The 14,885-nt window shown below is 34.5% G+C and overlaps 1 protein-coding gene across 1 annotated transcript in view; it reads left to right on the top strand.

Moving 5' to 3' along the window:
* LOC104538325 (vacuolar protein sorting-associated protein 13B-like) overlaps nt 1-14,885 on the top strand; it is a 54,334-nt gene that overhangs the window by 20,076 nt on the left and 19,373 nt on the right. The window contains exons 4-5 of the mRNA XM_010181483.1: nt 1,859-1,986; nt 9,566-9,800. Of these exons, the coding sequence (XP_010179785.1) occupies nt 1,859-1,986; nt 9,566-9,800 (363 nt within the window). The remainder of the gene's footprint in view (nt 1-1,858; nt 1,987-9,565; nt 9,801-14,885) is intronic.

The raw sequence follows: 14,885 nt of genomic DNA, 5'->3' as shown, positions 1-14,885 counted from the left end.
TCCTGCTTGTGAAATTTCCAGTGTCTCACAGTGACTTTGTGTACTGTTCTCACCCTTACACAGACTTGTATTCTGGAGCTCCTTGCTCCAGCAATTCTTTTATTCTAATATTTCTTGGTACTCAAGCTGTTCCTAATTCTTTTCTTGTAATGTGTGTAGTGTAGGGTTTGACTACACAGAGAAGATGGTGTGAACTGAGGTAGGGTAAGAAGTTAAAGCAGAACAGGTTTTCCTCACTGAATGTCTTTGTTTTAACTTGATTCATTCATAATGTGGATGGAATACTCTACTCACTGCATGACATAAAGTGTCCACATGAGAAAATATTGTTAAACAGTTACTCCTCGCTGTTTCTGCATATGAACAATTTACTTGTTTGTGTCTCCAGCACAGCTGACAACAGACAGTACTGTCTGTCACGCTTTTTTACATTCTCATGATTCAATTTTCATTTTTAATCATTCTAATAGATCCATAATTTGAGCTAGGAACAGAGCCAGTCTGAGAGGATTAATTCTACTACAGCCATAAAAATTCTCTTTTACTCTTTTGACCACCTCTCTTTTTGTATCTTTTGAATAGCTGTAAGTTTAATAAACGTTATGTTTCTCTTTAGATCATTAAAAATACTATTTGTTGAAGGATTTTGTCTAGAATATTCATGAACTCTGGTCTTTTATAGCCTTGATGGGGAATATGTCACAAATTGATTTCTCAAGTGGCATTAACATTGCATGCTCCTGGCAGAAATTCACCTCTCAGATGTTTCATTTTTAATTCCTTGCATGTTTCCTTGCATGTTCAAAACTGACTGAAGACCCAGCGATGCATATCAAGGATATATGCTTTTGCTCACCTGAGTTTGGTTGATAGCATAGTTTTGTTTTAAGAATTTTTTGTAGTTTTTATGCCACAGATTTCTCCTAGCTGTGTAATTGGAGACAAATTGTCACACTTGTGTTGATTTCAATTGAGTTTAAAATGAAGTCATGATGACTTCATAATTTATTCCTGCAGTTTTGTCAGCTCAGCAACATGTAGGTCAAAACTGGAAATGTTAAAGAAGCTGATAATAATTTGGTGAGTATTCCAAAACATAAGGAGGATATTCTGTAAGAGATGACATGAGGAACCATCATACAGTTTTTAATGAATTTGTAGTTACTACTTGATCTCCTCACTAGTCTGCTTTTGAAGTTCTCTTATGCTCATCTTCAATTAAATGCTTCTCTCATCTAAAATGTTTTACTATTCATATGATAAAATAATGATTTAAGGAAATTTAATTTTTTGCTAGAAAACATTGAGTTTTGTTGAAATACTTAATATTTTATAACCAAAGTATGAAAATGGTTTAATTTTTATGCCTTTTATTGGGAAGCATACTCAAGTTTTTAAGTGAATTTTTCAAGGAAAACAAATCAAAGGGTGTAATTTATTATGAGCTGTCTTTCATTTCTTACAATGAGTTTAGAAAACAAAAACCTTTTTTAGATTACACTGGCAGCAATGTATGTGAAAACCTCTTGGACTGCTATTCCGTCACCAAATAGGTTATCACACTTTGAAAACTGTCTTAATTTGCTTACATCAAGCAGTATTCATAATACTCGCATAGCAGTTTACATTTAAAAAGTTTAAGCATTTAATTTCATTTCATTGCATTTTTCACCAGACTTAACTGATACAGTTGTATTGCCAAGTTTAAAACTAATAATAGACACACTGTTATTGCATACATTGTGAAATGCTTAGTGACAGAAACTCTTTTAGAATTTGAAATGAGTAATCTTTTTCTTTGCTAAGTATATTATTTAGTTAAATGTTCTTTCTAACTGAGTTTTGTTGTTTGCATTAGAATCTCGTCCTCTGTCACTTCCTGTGAAAACCATGCTGAACTCATCTGAAAGCTGCAGAAGTCCTGAAGAAAGAATGAAGGAATTTATTGGAATAGTGTGGAATGCAGTTAAGCGCCTTACACTTCAGGTAAGATGAAAAGGAAGTGGAGAAAACTATGTCTTCCCGAAGTTTATGATACTTTTTATGCATCCTAGTGCTTTTTATTAGAGGGTTTTTAAAGGAGCTCCCAAGTTTTATTGTCTTACTTCAGAAGTTTCTAAGTCTTAGAGAAAGAAAAAGAAAATTATTTTTGGTAAATTAAGCAAAGAACACTTTGATTTTAGAATATTATTTTTCAAAATACTTTTTTATATCTAAGAGTAAGGAAGATCCTTAAAAAAATATATGAAGAAAAAGTATATGTCACACTTTTCCGTATTATAAGCATAGCTATATACCTTTTTATCCATAGTTAGATTTGAAGAATACCTTCCTTTCTAAAAGTATTTGAGGAAACTGTGTATGCCAAATACTTTCTTGAGGTGTATGATACAAAATGATGTTATACAGTGATGGCTCAGCTGCTTACTTGTGTGCCTTTTCATAAAGGATAAGTAGATGTCCACTCAGATTAAACCATTTCATCTTGGACTGCTCTAGATTGTGATTGTTGATCAGTAAAAGCAGAGTTTTGATGTAGCAGTGTATACGCATGCTACACATTTAGAAGGCCGTGTCAGAAGTCCAATGTTAAAACTGCATGGTCAAATACTAAATGGCTTAGAAATGCTAGATTTAGGACTCTGTTCTTCCAAGTATCCATCAAGTGTGTGCTTAGAAATTAGCATAATTTAGAATTATTATAATCTTTGCATTTTGAACAGTATATTCTGAGATTTGTATTTTCTGGAACACCAACATATAGTCACAAAACTGGTTTTGTGTTAAGATAAAATTAAAAAAACACAAACCAAAGCTATTTCTGACAGAAAGTAATCTTTGAATGGCTGTTCCTTTTTCCTACCAGAAACAGATTTTTACTTTATATATATGCTTTTCCTGGAAGCTGTCTCTTTTACTCCTCTCATGCAGAAAGTACTTTGAGTTCAAAATATTGTAAAGTATGAAAGTTTAAGTTTTGCCTGAGCAAGAACTTCAGACTTGTTGACTTGGTTGCAGAACATACTGAGGTTGAGGAGGTGCTTTCTATTAACTCTGTTTAGTTTTCAGCCAGCTCTTTCATCACTGCTTTGTGAGTATTTTGCTTGTTTTCCTTTCTTTCTTAACGTTGTCACCACTGGAGATAAAAATGGCTACATAAGGGGAGTCAAGAGAGAGAATTTGTAAGCTGTTCAAAGGAAGCAGTGCCTTTTTGTTTTGTGTCTGGGTGGTATGTAGCACAATGAGATGCCCTATATAAAAGAGGCTTGAAGTTTGAGGTATGAGGATGACAAAGAGCTGGATCCCTTATGAATGGGGAAAATTGAATCAGGACTAAGATATTCTGCTTATACCTTTTTTGAGGTGGGCTTTCTAACATGAGCAACCAGCAAAGTGGATTTGTTTTGAAGAATGATTAAGACACTGACCAGCTAAAAATGAAGTTTGACTGTTAACAAATAGGAAAAAAAGTTGTGTTCAAACTAGTGGTTTTTTGTGGAGGTGAAGGCTGATGACAGTGGCAGGCATATGTTTTCTCAGAGTAATTTGTAAATACATCACTGCTCTAGCAATATGCTCGCAGATTAGAGCTAATACTGGCAGAGGATTTTTTTTTTGTATTGGATACTCTTTCTGCTGTTTGAGGTTCCAGATTTGTTTACTTTTTACAGAGGTTTTTGGTAGAGTACTCATGCTTTCATTTTTCATCATTATAAATAAGAAATTATATTTTTAGCTTTTATTTATGTTGAAATTAAATGGCCCTTTGAATTAATGCAACAGCTTACACGTTTCTGATATGTTCCGTCCTTATGCTTTGATCATACTTAGTAAAGTACATGGCAATACCTTGCCAGAAGGACATTACATGTCACCAGTGAAAAGATTCTAAGGAAACATTGCAGGAAAAGTCCAAGAATGTGCTTCCAAACAAATATGCAGTAATCCTTCCTAGTGAAATATGAATTATTTATAGATATGCTTGCTTTTCTTTTTATTATTGCAAATATTCCCTACATCTGTTTTATTTAAATGTATTTTTAAAGTCACAAATGCACATAGATAACTTTTTTCCTTCAATACCAGCCTAAATGGGAAAACTGAAATTTGTGCAAGGCAACATATAACGGATAAGATGATGAGGGTTATGACTCTGTTTTTCAATTCAAGTACTTTATTTATTTTATTAAACATAACGCACATTTTATTAAACATATAAATATATGTGTTAAATTCATAAGTCTCTTCCGTATTTTCTTATCATGGAACAGGCTGCCCAGGGGAGTGGTGGAGTCACCATCACTACAGGTGTTCAAAAAACATGTACACGTGGCTCTTCAGGGCATGGTTTAGTGGGCATGGTTTTGTTGGATTGATGGTTGCACTTTATGATCTTAGAGGGCTTTTCCAACCTTAATGATTCTGTGATTCTATTCTATGATCTTTTGGCATGAAAATGCAAATTTCTAGAATATTTTGTCTGGCTAAATACTGCAGCACTTAAACAGTACATTTTTTTCTAAAGCTGTTTTCATGTTCCTAGATCTTTTATTAATGTAATTATAGAAAAGAAAAGTCTGTAGTTGTCGTCAGATAAAACAGAACTTCGTAACTTAAAATCATCAAAGGATTATTCTTGTAGTGGAAGCTTGAGTAAGTAAATGTGTTTGGAACCAAAGTAACTGGCAAGTTTATTTTGGATCCAAAACTGGTACTTGCTTCGTCCTAGCCCTGGCTTGCTCATCATAGAATATTGCATGAAGATTTTGTGCATTGGAGTTTTGATAAGCTATTAGCATTTAAGTGAAAGGACTTTCATACTTAACTATAAAAAGTTGGTTTTATTATTTAGTTATTGAAGAATTTTATATGCAGCCTTGAAGTCCTTTTGGCAATTACACTCTGTAGAAGAGTAATACTTTTTACGTGTTCTTAATACTAATAGTTGCTAAAATCGTGGAGCAGTATAAACACAATTATTTTTAATTGGTTGTTAATGCTGAATTCCAGTGAGAACAGTGAAGGATCTGTATTAAAAGCAAATGAATTAATCAGTAATGTTGCAACGAATGCCAACTAAATAAGAGTGTAATTATTACATATAAAACTTAGGCAGATATTCCACATGCCTTTAAATATCTCTGAAATTCTTTGAAAAAATGAGTCTGTTTCCTGAAAGTCTTGAAAATAAGATATTCTCTAAGGCTTATAACTTGTACAAAATTTTAGTCAAACTCAGTCATTGATTGAAATAACAGAAACGTGAGGATGAGATTGACTGGAGTTCCTGTTCTTGAACAGTGGTCTTTATTCATGGTTCAGGAAGAGTCTTACTGTGACTTGTAGCCTGACAGTCACAGCTATCAGCAGTTATGAGAGAGGATGATTTCTTAAGTTGGTTACTTACCACAAACTGACCAAAAATGGACATTTTCCATAGCTAAATAAAAACTTAAGAATCAAACTTTCTTAGAAAAGAATAGGAATGCTATGTAGTGCTAAGACATTGTGTTTTAAGTGGTCAAAAAAAGTGCAGCTCATCCTTATTATACTCATTTGTATGTACAGGTAGCCAGCTCCCTTAGTTCTCTTACTCATGTGCTCTGCTTTCCATTTGTATCATTATTACTTTTTGTCTAATGTCAAAACATGAATTTCAGGCCTGCTTTTTAAAATTCTAACAGTGTGTGTCTGGCTCAAATGCAGATGGTCTAATTTGGTGTCAGAGGCTGAGGTATGGTTTATAATGATGAACACACCAGAACACTTATGCGTAGCTGCTTCTTTGCAGTTTTGGGAGTCATTGTGAGATTATATTCTGTACCTGAAACTCCCAGAAAAACACATTAACCTTTCTGCTGAGAGCAGATGGTGGAGGATGATTAATGTGGAGAGAAGCCAGTTCCCAGGAGACACCTTTATGTGAGTGTCACCTTGTGGGTCATCTTCAGTGCCTCTAATGGGTTTCTATAGCTACAAAATGTGGGGTAGGGAAGGGAATCTCCCTGTGGTATCACTGTCATGAAAGGCTGTAAAGACTCTTGTACAACCTGTCCCTCTTCATTGCACTTGCAATAATAGGATAACTATGGCGTGTCACTTGTTTTGTTTCACTCCCTTCCACTCACCCTGCTGAGTTAGGAAGACCTAATTCTTCTGCAGTATATATTTCACTGTTCCCTCTATCAAGCAACATTCTCTTTATATAAAATAAGAATTAAAAATACTCCATTTATTCCAGAAACTTAATACTTTCCATTTTATATAACAGTACATATAGTCTTAAAGTCTTCTTCTTAGGCTTATACATTAATAAAAGCTTAAAGCAATATGCTTGGCATAACTTTTTAAAAGTAGAAGGGAAAATACTGCTTACTTCATTGGTTTATCATTACTGTATGTTGCTTAGCATGTATAGGCCTTGACATAATAGAAATGAAAATAGGGGATGATTCTGTTTCAAGAATTTGTAATAATTCCTTCTCTTTAACACATGAATGTGTTCAACATTGGCAAAAGACCACGTTGCTACCAAAACTGAAATAAGATCCTTGAAACAGAAAGGATGTTGCCATGGAAAAATGAAGTAACACTCAGTGCAGCTGTGAAGCATTAATGAATAGGATATTTTTTTAAAAGATCATTTGTGTTTGGTGTGGCTTGGAGGGTCCCAACCAGATGGTTTCCATGAACAGGATCTGACCCCCAGCTTGAGGACTTCTTACTGGCAGATTACTTCATTTTCTTTCCCTTGGATTGTCAGATCCTTACATTAATGCAAGATTTACTGCTGCAGATTTATATTCAGTTACATAAATCAGTCACATTTTACATTAACTTCACAATTTTAGACATACAGTTTAACAGTTATTTAAAAAGTGTAAAAAGATTTATATGATAGCTTTAATATATGCTATTGATGTAGTTTAATTTTAAGAATTTGTATTACATATATTTTAAAGCACTTTCCGATTGGTGAAGCAATCTGTAGCACACATTCTCACTTTTGTCCAACATGTAATTCCATCATTTTAGGTGCGCTCTTCCATTCCTTCACTGGAACTTGTTATTAGATAGTTCTCCAGATTCTGTCAGATAAATGTGCACAGATTCCATTGATTTTTATTAAATTTTGCGTTTATTGGGCCCTTGTGCATCCAAGTTGACAGTTTCTTGTATAATTATAATTGCATAATGTGCCCTAAAACATGGAATTTTGCCATATGTTCATTGTGTTGGCCTTCAAAATCCTGCAATAATATTTTGCAAAATTAATTAATTAATATAAAACTTTAAATGAAACACAAGTGAGCAAATCATACCTGTAATCAGATCTATAATGTTACATAAGGAGGGCCTGATGCTATCATGTAAACTTCACCAAAATTCATGGTTCAACTCCCGTTCGGTTGTTTGAAAATGAATGGCAAGATAGCTGCCTAAGTAAACAGAAATTTCCCTCAGGCATTTGAAGGAGTGAAACTGTTGTGATTCCACTTCAGTATTCTTGATGCAGGAAAGTAAAATAAAACAAAAGTGATCTTAAGAACTTATCTTCAGTTCAAAGCTGTACTGAGCTGTAAATTAAGTGTAAAAACTCTACTGAGTATTGAGATCTCTTCTTCAATGTAAAACATCTTCCGTAGATCCTGCTGCTGGTAATGTGATGAAGTATAGTATCTCTCCAAGTTGGTGGAATTTTTGGATTATTATTACCACATGGTTTATATATTCAGGCAGCATTTGATGTTAATCATCACGGATATATATGAAGAATGGATGATTTGTTATAAACTGTTTACTCAGCAAATACACTGATAAAACAAAAGTTATAAAGATCATAAGGTTTTTTTGTCATCTATTTATCATTATCTCACAATGGCTTGACCTGCAACCTATTACTAATAGACCAGAAAATTATCTAATGTGTCACTGTAAAAATCATTGCAAATTGACACAATGACTAATTTAGCAGTTTAAAAAAAAAATCTAAATCTATTACATCTGTAACAATACACCATTGCTTTTCATCCAGTATAAATAAAGTACTCTCTGCAACCTTGGATCAATAAACTACTTATCAAAGATGTAATTAACTTCATTTTACAACTCAAACAGTTCTAAAACTAGAAACAAACACAGACTTCATTTAACAATGTATTTATTTTTGCAAAATTCTACTTGTATTTTTCTGCAGTGATTCTTGTCAGTTTGTCTAATCAAAAGGGTACAAAAATGCTGAAATAAAGATGAATATCTGTGTTGTCACTAGGCTGGCAAATTACTTATGGTGCTAGGGAATTCCAGTGCTATTGAAAATCACTGTTGTTGACTTGAGAGGCTATTAGCCCTCATGGGAGGGCATGGAGTACAAACCCTGGTTATGAGTTTTAAGCTGTGATGTCTTTAATGATGTCAAATTGAAAGACTCTATTACGTAAGTTTACAGCAAACAAATGATGTTTTTTATCACAGCTACAAATAACATCTTCTAGTGTACAAAATGTTCGCTACATTTTTCCAAACAATGTGAAGAATTTAATTGAATCATAGCTTGTGTTTGCTTAACAAAGCGTTCAAGTGCACAGTCTGTTAGGGCTATTTGATACCCAGGTGCAGAATATTACTTGTAAGAGCCAAAGAAGACTAACCGTCAGTCTGCAACTTACACCTCCTCTGAGTTTAACAGCTTGTGATGAGTTCAGCTCTTGGTTTGGGCTCACTCAGCCTTGCTATAGGAACTTATAAGGAAATGGCAGAATGATCAGAAATGTGTCAGGGTAGCAGCAATGCTTGATCTTTCAAGATCCCTTCCAACTCCTAACATTCTGTGATTCTGTGAAAATAAAGAACAAAAACCTGCTATTTCATATGAAACCATATGCACTATTTCCAATTTGGAATGAAAGCAGGACAAAAGCTGTATAAACTTTGTGAACTTTATTCCTTTCTCTTTCTCTTTGTGTATGTGTGCATCTATCCGTTTGCTTTAAGGTCAGTTTTTCACCAAAGTTTATATTTTTCCCAGTTTATCTTATGATTAACCTTTTTGTACATGCTCGTTACTGTTGACTATGAAGTCGAGACAGAATTTTCCCTGAAATAGGTCTTTATAGAAGTCTTTATGTATAGTAACAGCAAGTGAAATGTTGGTTAGTTCTAGAGGCTTAGCTGTTGCTAACAAAAGCTAATGAACTGCACGAGAGGAGTGCTTTCTCAGCTTTACTGTGAGAACATTTTCTGACTCCATTACGCTTCTTGTGAAAAGCTGTTGAAATGTAGATAGATGTATGTTCAGTTTATATGGCAACACCTTTCTGTTCAAATTTACAGACCAAAATCACACCATTTCTTCCCTCCCATCCCATAATAATAATACGCAAGCATATATTATTTTCTAACATAGTGTCATATTTCCTCCTAGTTCAACTAAAGGCTAAGCCTATTTTCAGTCAACTCTGATGGATGAGTAACTTGAGATTTTGTACCAAGATGAATACTCCACACTGAGGGGAAAAAATGATAAACTGTTTCTGAGAAATCTTTCTTGGCTTTGTTGTTTCAGCTTGAAGTGCAGTCTTGTTGTGTATTCCTTCCGAACGACAGCCTGCCTTCCCCTAGTACTATCGTATCGGGTGACATTCCTGGGACTGTGCGAAGCTGGTACCATGGGCAGGCCAGCATGCCTGGCACACTTGTTGTCTGCTTGCCCCAGATCAAGATTGTGAGCGCTGGACACAAACACATGGAACCATTGCAGGAAATCCCATTTGTTGTGCTGAGACCCATCCTGGAAGAAGGTATTGTGATAAAAAACAAAAAAATTACAGTTTAATTTCTTTTTTTTACTGTTATGAAAGTTGTCTTCATTTTATTTTGAAAACCAAAAATCTTGGATCTAACATGCAGACTGGACCTTAGGAAAAGGCTCTTTACTGAGAGGGTGGTTGGTCCCTGCAACAGGCTCCGTGGAGAAGTGATCAGAGCACCAACCTTGTCCAAATTCAAGGAGTGTCTGGACAACGCTTCTAGTCATATGATTTAGTTTTTGGTAGTCCTATGAGCAGCATAGGAGTTGGATTTCATTGTCCTTATGGGTCTCTTCCACCTTGAGATATTCTGTGATTCAATGTAAAGTGAGAAGAGAGCTTCATAAATGTAGCAGGCTATCAAAAGAATGAGACTTTATTGGTCACTGTGATAGGCAACATTTGTGTTCTGTTCAGTGTCTATAGGGATCCTAGCAAGGCGTTTGTAGAGATTTGTATAAAAAAATTGAGAAGGTTTGTACGAGTGTATATGGGGGGATGCTTTTGTGCATAGGCTAAAGATGAGAAAAAGTACAGTAGTTCTTACTTGAAAAGCTGTTATTTGATAGGGGTTTGAGTTGTAGAGCAATTTGAGAGAAGAATCAGCTTTTAACATTCCAGAACTGATTGAGAAATTAAAAGAGGGGATAAGATGTACAGGATCTAGCACGTGAAAAGAAGTTGCTTGTGTTCAATATGATTTTTTTTAAATGGAGCTCTTAGAAATGATCAAAGTAAATGGATTTGCAGTAGTATTCTGAAGGAATACTGATGTAAAAATCTTGTTCTACAGCTGTTCATTTGAAAAATTGTGTGTTGGAAATAGGTGAGGCAGGTGTCCCTAGCAGTCTTGAGGTTTGGGTTTATTTTAGTGGTATCCATGAGATCTAGCCTCATAACCATGTTTAAAATTTCAGGGAAATGACAGTCATTGTGGTTTAACCCCAGGAGGCAGCTCAGCCGCAGTCAGCCACTGTCTCACTCACCCTTAGCAGAATGGGGAGGGAAGAGGAAAGGTAAAAGTGACAAAACTCATGGGTTGAGACAGAAACAGTTTAATAGGCAAAGCAAACTTTGCACACGCAAACAAAGCAAAATAAGGGATTAATTCACTACTTCCCATCAACAGGCAGGTGTTCAGCCATTTCTGGGGAAGCAGGGCACCATCACACATAGCAGTTACTTAGGAAGACATATAACATACCAATGTCCTTCCCCTTCCTCCTTCCCCTACCTTTTAGCTTTTATTGCTGATCACAGTGCCATATGGTATGGGATATCCCTTTGGTTAGCTAGGGTTCCCTCCCAACTAGTGCACCCTCAGCCTACTTGCTGGTTGGGGTACTGAAAGAAGCAGAAAACACCTTAATGCTTTGCAAGCATTGTTCAGCAATAACTAAAATATCCCCATGTTATCAGCACAGTTTTCATCTTAAATCCAAAACATAGCGCCATACCAGCTACTATGGAGAAAATAAAGTCAGTCCCAGCCAAAAGCGCTACATTGGTACTCATTAGTTCATTATTGTATTTTTGAAGTATATTATTTGGAAGGAATTGTTGCTGTTGTATTTGTTCTAAGATGAAGAGGGGGAGATGCAGCAATTGTATAACTTATTATTACAAGTATACAATTATAATTATTGTATAATTGTATATATTGCTTTTGTGACAACTTGGGGAAAATGATTCTGTTTTCTGCATACTTACTGCTGAAGCGTAAACAGTTTTAAAGGGCATGCTATGGAAAATTAAGTCAAAAGCACATTCAAGAGCTACTCCTGCTCCTGCCATCTGAAATTCATTTGGATTTATAAGTGTGTTTTCCCTCTCCCTTTGTTCTGCCACTTATCTTAGGCTTTTCTCCTCCTTCTTGTATTTTACCTTAATCACAGCTACAAAAATAAAATTGTAGTTTTAGTCTAATATTAGTCATATTAGACATAATGCAAACTGAAAAAGAAACAAAAAAAATTAGTTTTTCCTAATAACTTTTGGTAGGAATGATCTAATTTGCTAATCATAGTGACAGATAAAAGATAAATACATTTAACCAAAGTCTTTTGTTTGTTTTAAACTGATGAAGTAATTTAAACCATTTATGAAAGTAAGAAGTCATTTGAATTTTGTCAAACCCAGATTTGAAGGAAAGATCCTAGTGAGAGAAAAGAATCCCCCTGGTTGGGATAAAGCCTATGGTAAGGAATTTATTTGTGTGTGGCTTTGTGCTCTGGGAATAATGCCAAACAGAAGTTCTCACAATCTTGATATTTTTGGTTCTCTAATGGAGCTGTTCTCTTCTCCCATGCCAGAACTCCCCCTTAAACAGACTAATAAAAAGTTTTTTCAAAGCTTTTAAGTCACCTTCTTTGTTTCTTCCCATGTAGAGGTAAATAATTTTATGGAATTTATTGGGAAGAGTCTCTTAATTTGCATTCTGTCTTTGAACAAGACTTCAGGGACATACTGTCATTCTTAATACAAGTTACCATCTCTGTGAAACTATAATTTTTTTCAACTTTGCGTTTCCTGGAAACTATTTTTTTTAACCATTCCTTCTTTTATAAAGAAGATATAAGTAAAAGGCTTGTTTACAAAGATGTATTGTTTCTTTTAGGAAAGCTGTGTGCTTACTCATATATTTTTCTTATTCAATGAAGAACTAGAAGAGGAGGAAAAGGGAGCATAGTCATATTGTCATTTGGGGATACTACAGCCTACTCATAGAGACTTACTGACCTCAAGATGTCAACATATTGTAAAAACAGCTTATACAATATCCCACAATCAGATCTTTCAATTTGTTTTCACAGTTCTGATACATTCAATGTTAATATTGTATTTAACTTGTATGTTATGGTTAATGACCTTATAAAATTAGTTCTCACATTTTAGTGACGTTCTTCAGTATCTGTATAGCAATGAAATTCTGCATAAAAATACTTCTTTGTTCAGCTGTTAGAGCTCTGTAGTAGCTGGGTTTAAGTTAGAAAAGCCCGTATGTTTGTGCTTGCATTTGAAGTTCTGTGGAACTAAATCTCATCTGCTGAAAGTGAGCTCTGGACTTGGGCAGAGCCCTCAGGGCTTTCGACTGAGTGCCCCTAGGGGTATGCAGCCGTACAACTGCTTCCCTGATGCATGACTGGGAGGAAATAAGACGGTGACCTAACACATAGTGATTGCAATATCTTTTTTCTTTTAAACATTAAATGTCGCATGAGAATGTGAGCATGTTTGAAATCCATGTAAAGATCCTGCAGTATGAGTACAGAAAGGGAAATGAAGACGGTGTAGTCAAGATGCTTTTTGAAGATTGCAAAGGATTCCTTTAGCAATCCTGAAAGTAGATCCCAGATCATATGTATGATAAAGCTTTTATGATCCCTCTCCTACCATTACTAATTTTAAACAAGCAAAATTTCTCTTTTGTACAAGTATCAATATTATATACACAAAATTGTGTGCAACTGCCACTTCTGCAGTATGGCTTTTAAAATAAAGAGTTGTATATGAGAGCTAACATATAACATTTACTAGTAGTTAATACACTTATCAGTGTTGTATGCCATGCATATAGAAAGGCTTATAATGAGCATTAAATCTAGTTAAGGAAAAAAAAAAGCATCAGATAACTACCAGAGAAAGTGGTAGCACATAGCAAAAATTTGTAATTATATATATATTGGAAAAATAACTCAAATACTGTGTAGGAAAAGAGTCTTGCTAAACTGTTACAAATAGCGGATAAATGATCAATGTCAGTTCTTTGAAAACTGGTGATTGCGTCAGTCAGCTGCTAAACATCTGAAAGTCATATTTATAAATTTAAGAAGTTATCAAAGCAGTTGAAATATCTTAATGAATACATTTTCAAGTTTTTTTAAAAAATCAGTCGTGAAGTTTGACAAAATTAAAATTAAGGGTTTATGAGAGTGGTAGATTGGGAATTAACCAGAATGTACAACCATACTAGGGGACATTCATGTGCATCTTTTATAATTTTGCGCGTAAGAGGTGTGGGGTGACCTCTAGTTTCACTGAAGGCACTATCAGGTTTACTTAAAATATTTCAGCGTAAAAGAATTAGCAATTAGGTGGCAAAAGAAAAGTATACATTGTTGGGAAGGTTAGATGTAAAGAAAATATCTGCCAAGTGTGGCACTGACTTTTCCTTCCTTCCTACCAATAAATCATTTTTACAATAAATCCTGTCAACAGTGTTGGTTTTGATGTTTAGACACTTTGATGTAAATATTTAAATAGTTTCGTAAAACCACTCTGCAAATGAATGCAGGTACAGTTTTAAAAAAAAACAAACAACTGATAAAGCAAACATAAGTTCAAAATAAAAAAGGGATTTATTAGGTGGACAGTTCCAGTGTAATGTTAGAATGGTCACATAATGCGTATGAAGCTGAAGAAGAGGTAATTGATAACGTTAGGGGTAATTTTGTAGTTGTTTCTGTACATTGCTAAAATTTGATCAGTCTTTTCCTTTTCAGGTAGATAATGTGTGCAGCATAGTAGAGTTAACATTCAGTATTTTCTTTGTAGAATCTTTCTTTTTAATTCATGAAATATAGAAAATGTTAATTTACTGGAGTGATCTGATCACAGAGAAAAACAAAGTTCATGCATAGTAATTACAAACGTCATTAAAGTTGACAACATTTAAATTTTTTCCATCTATTACAATTAATGTTTTGTATTTCTTGGCTGACCAAACTTGGAAAAAATACATGTTGCTGACTACTTTAAAATTGCCTATCTGAAACCTCTCCAAAATATTTTCAAGTTACTTTGGCTGAGCTGAATTCTTCAGTATGCAATAGTTTCAGAATAAACTACTGAAGTTTTCAGTTCTTTCTTAGGGTGAGACATAGACTCTCTGGATATATGCTCCTGACCATATAAATTTATTGCTGGTGCCACCTGTGGAAGAAACAATAGAACTCTTACTAAAATAATATGGTAAAAAATGCTTTTGTCCATCTTTATTTTAATTTCAAAACTTTTCTAAATTCTCTTCTAAATTATCACAGTCAGCACTTTGTGCTATTTTTTAGTGCTGTGATT

This window comes from Mesitornis unicolor, unplaced genomic scaffold (genome assembly GCF_000695765.1).
Source record: "Mesitornis unicolor isolate BGI_N332 unplaced genomic scaffold, ASM69576v1 scaffold23363, whole genome shotgun sequence".
NCBI lineage: Eukaryota > Metazoa > Chordata > Aves > Mesitornithiformes > Mesitornithidae > Mesitornis > Mesitornis unicolor.
This window is presented reverse-complemented; position numbering and strand designations above follow the sequence as displayed.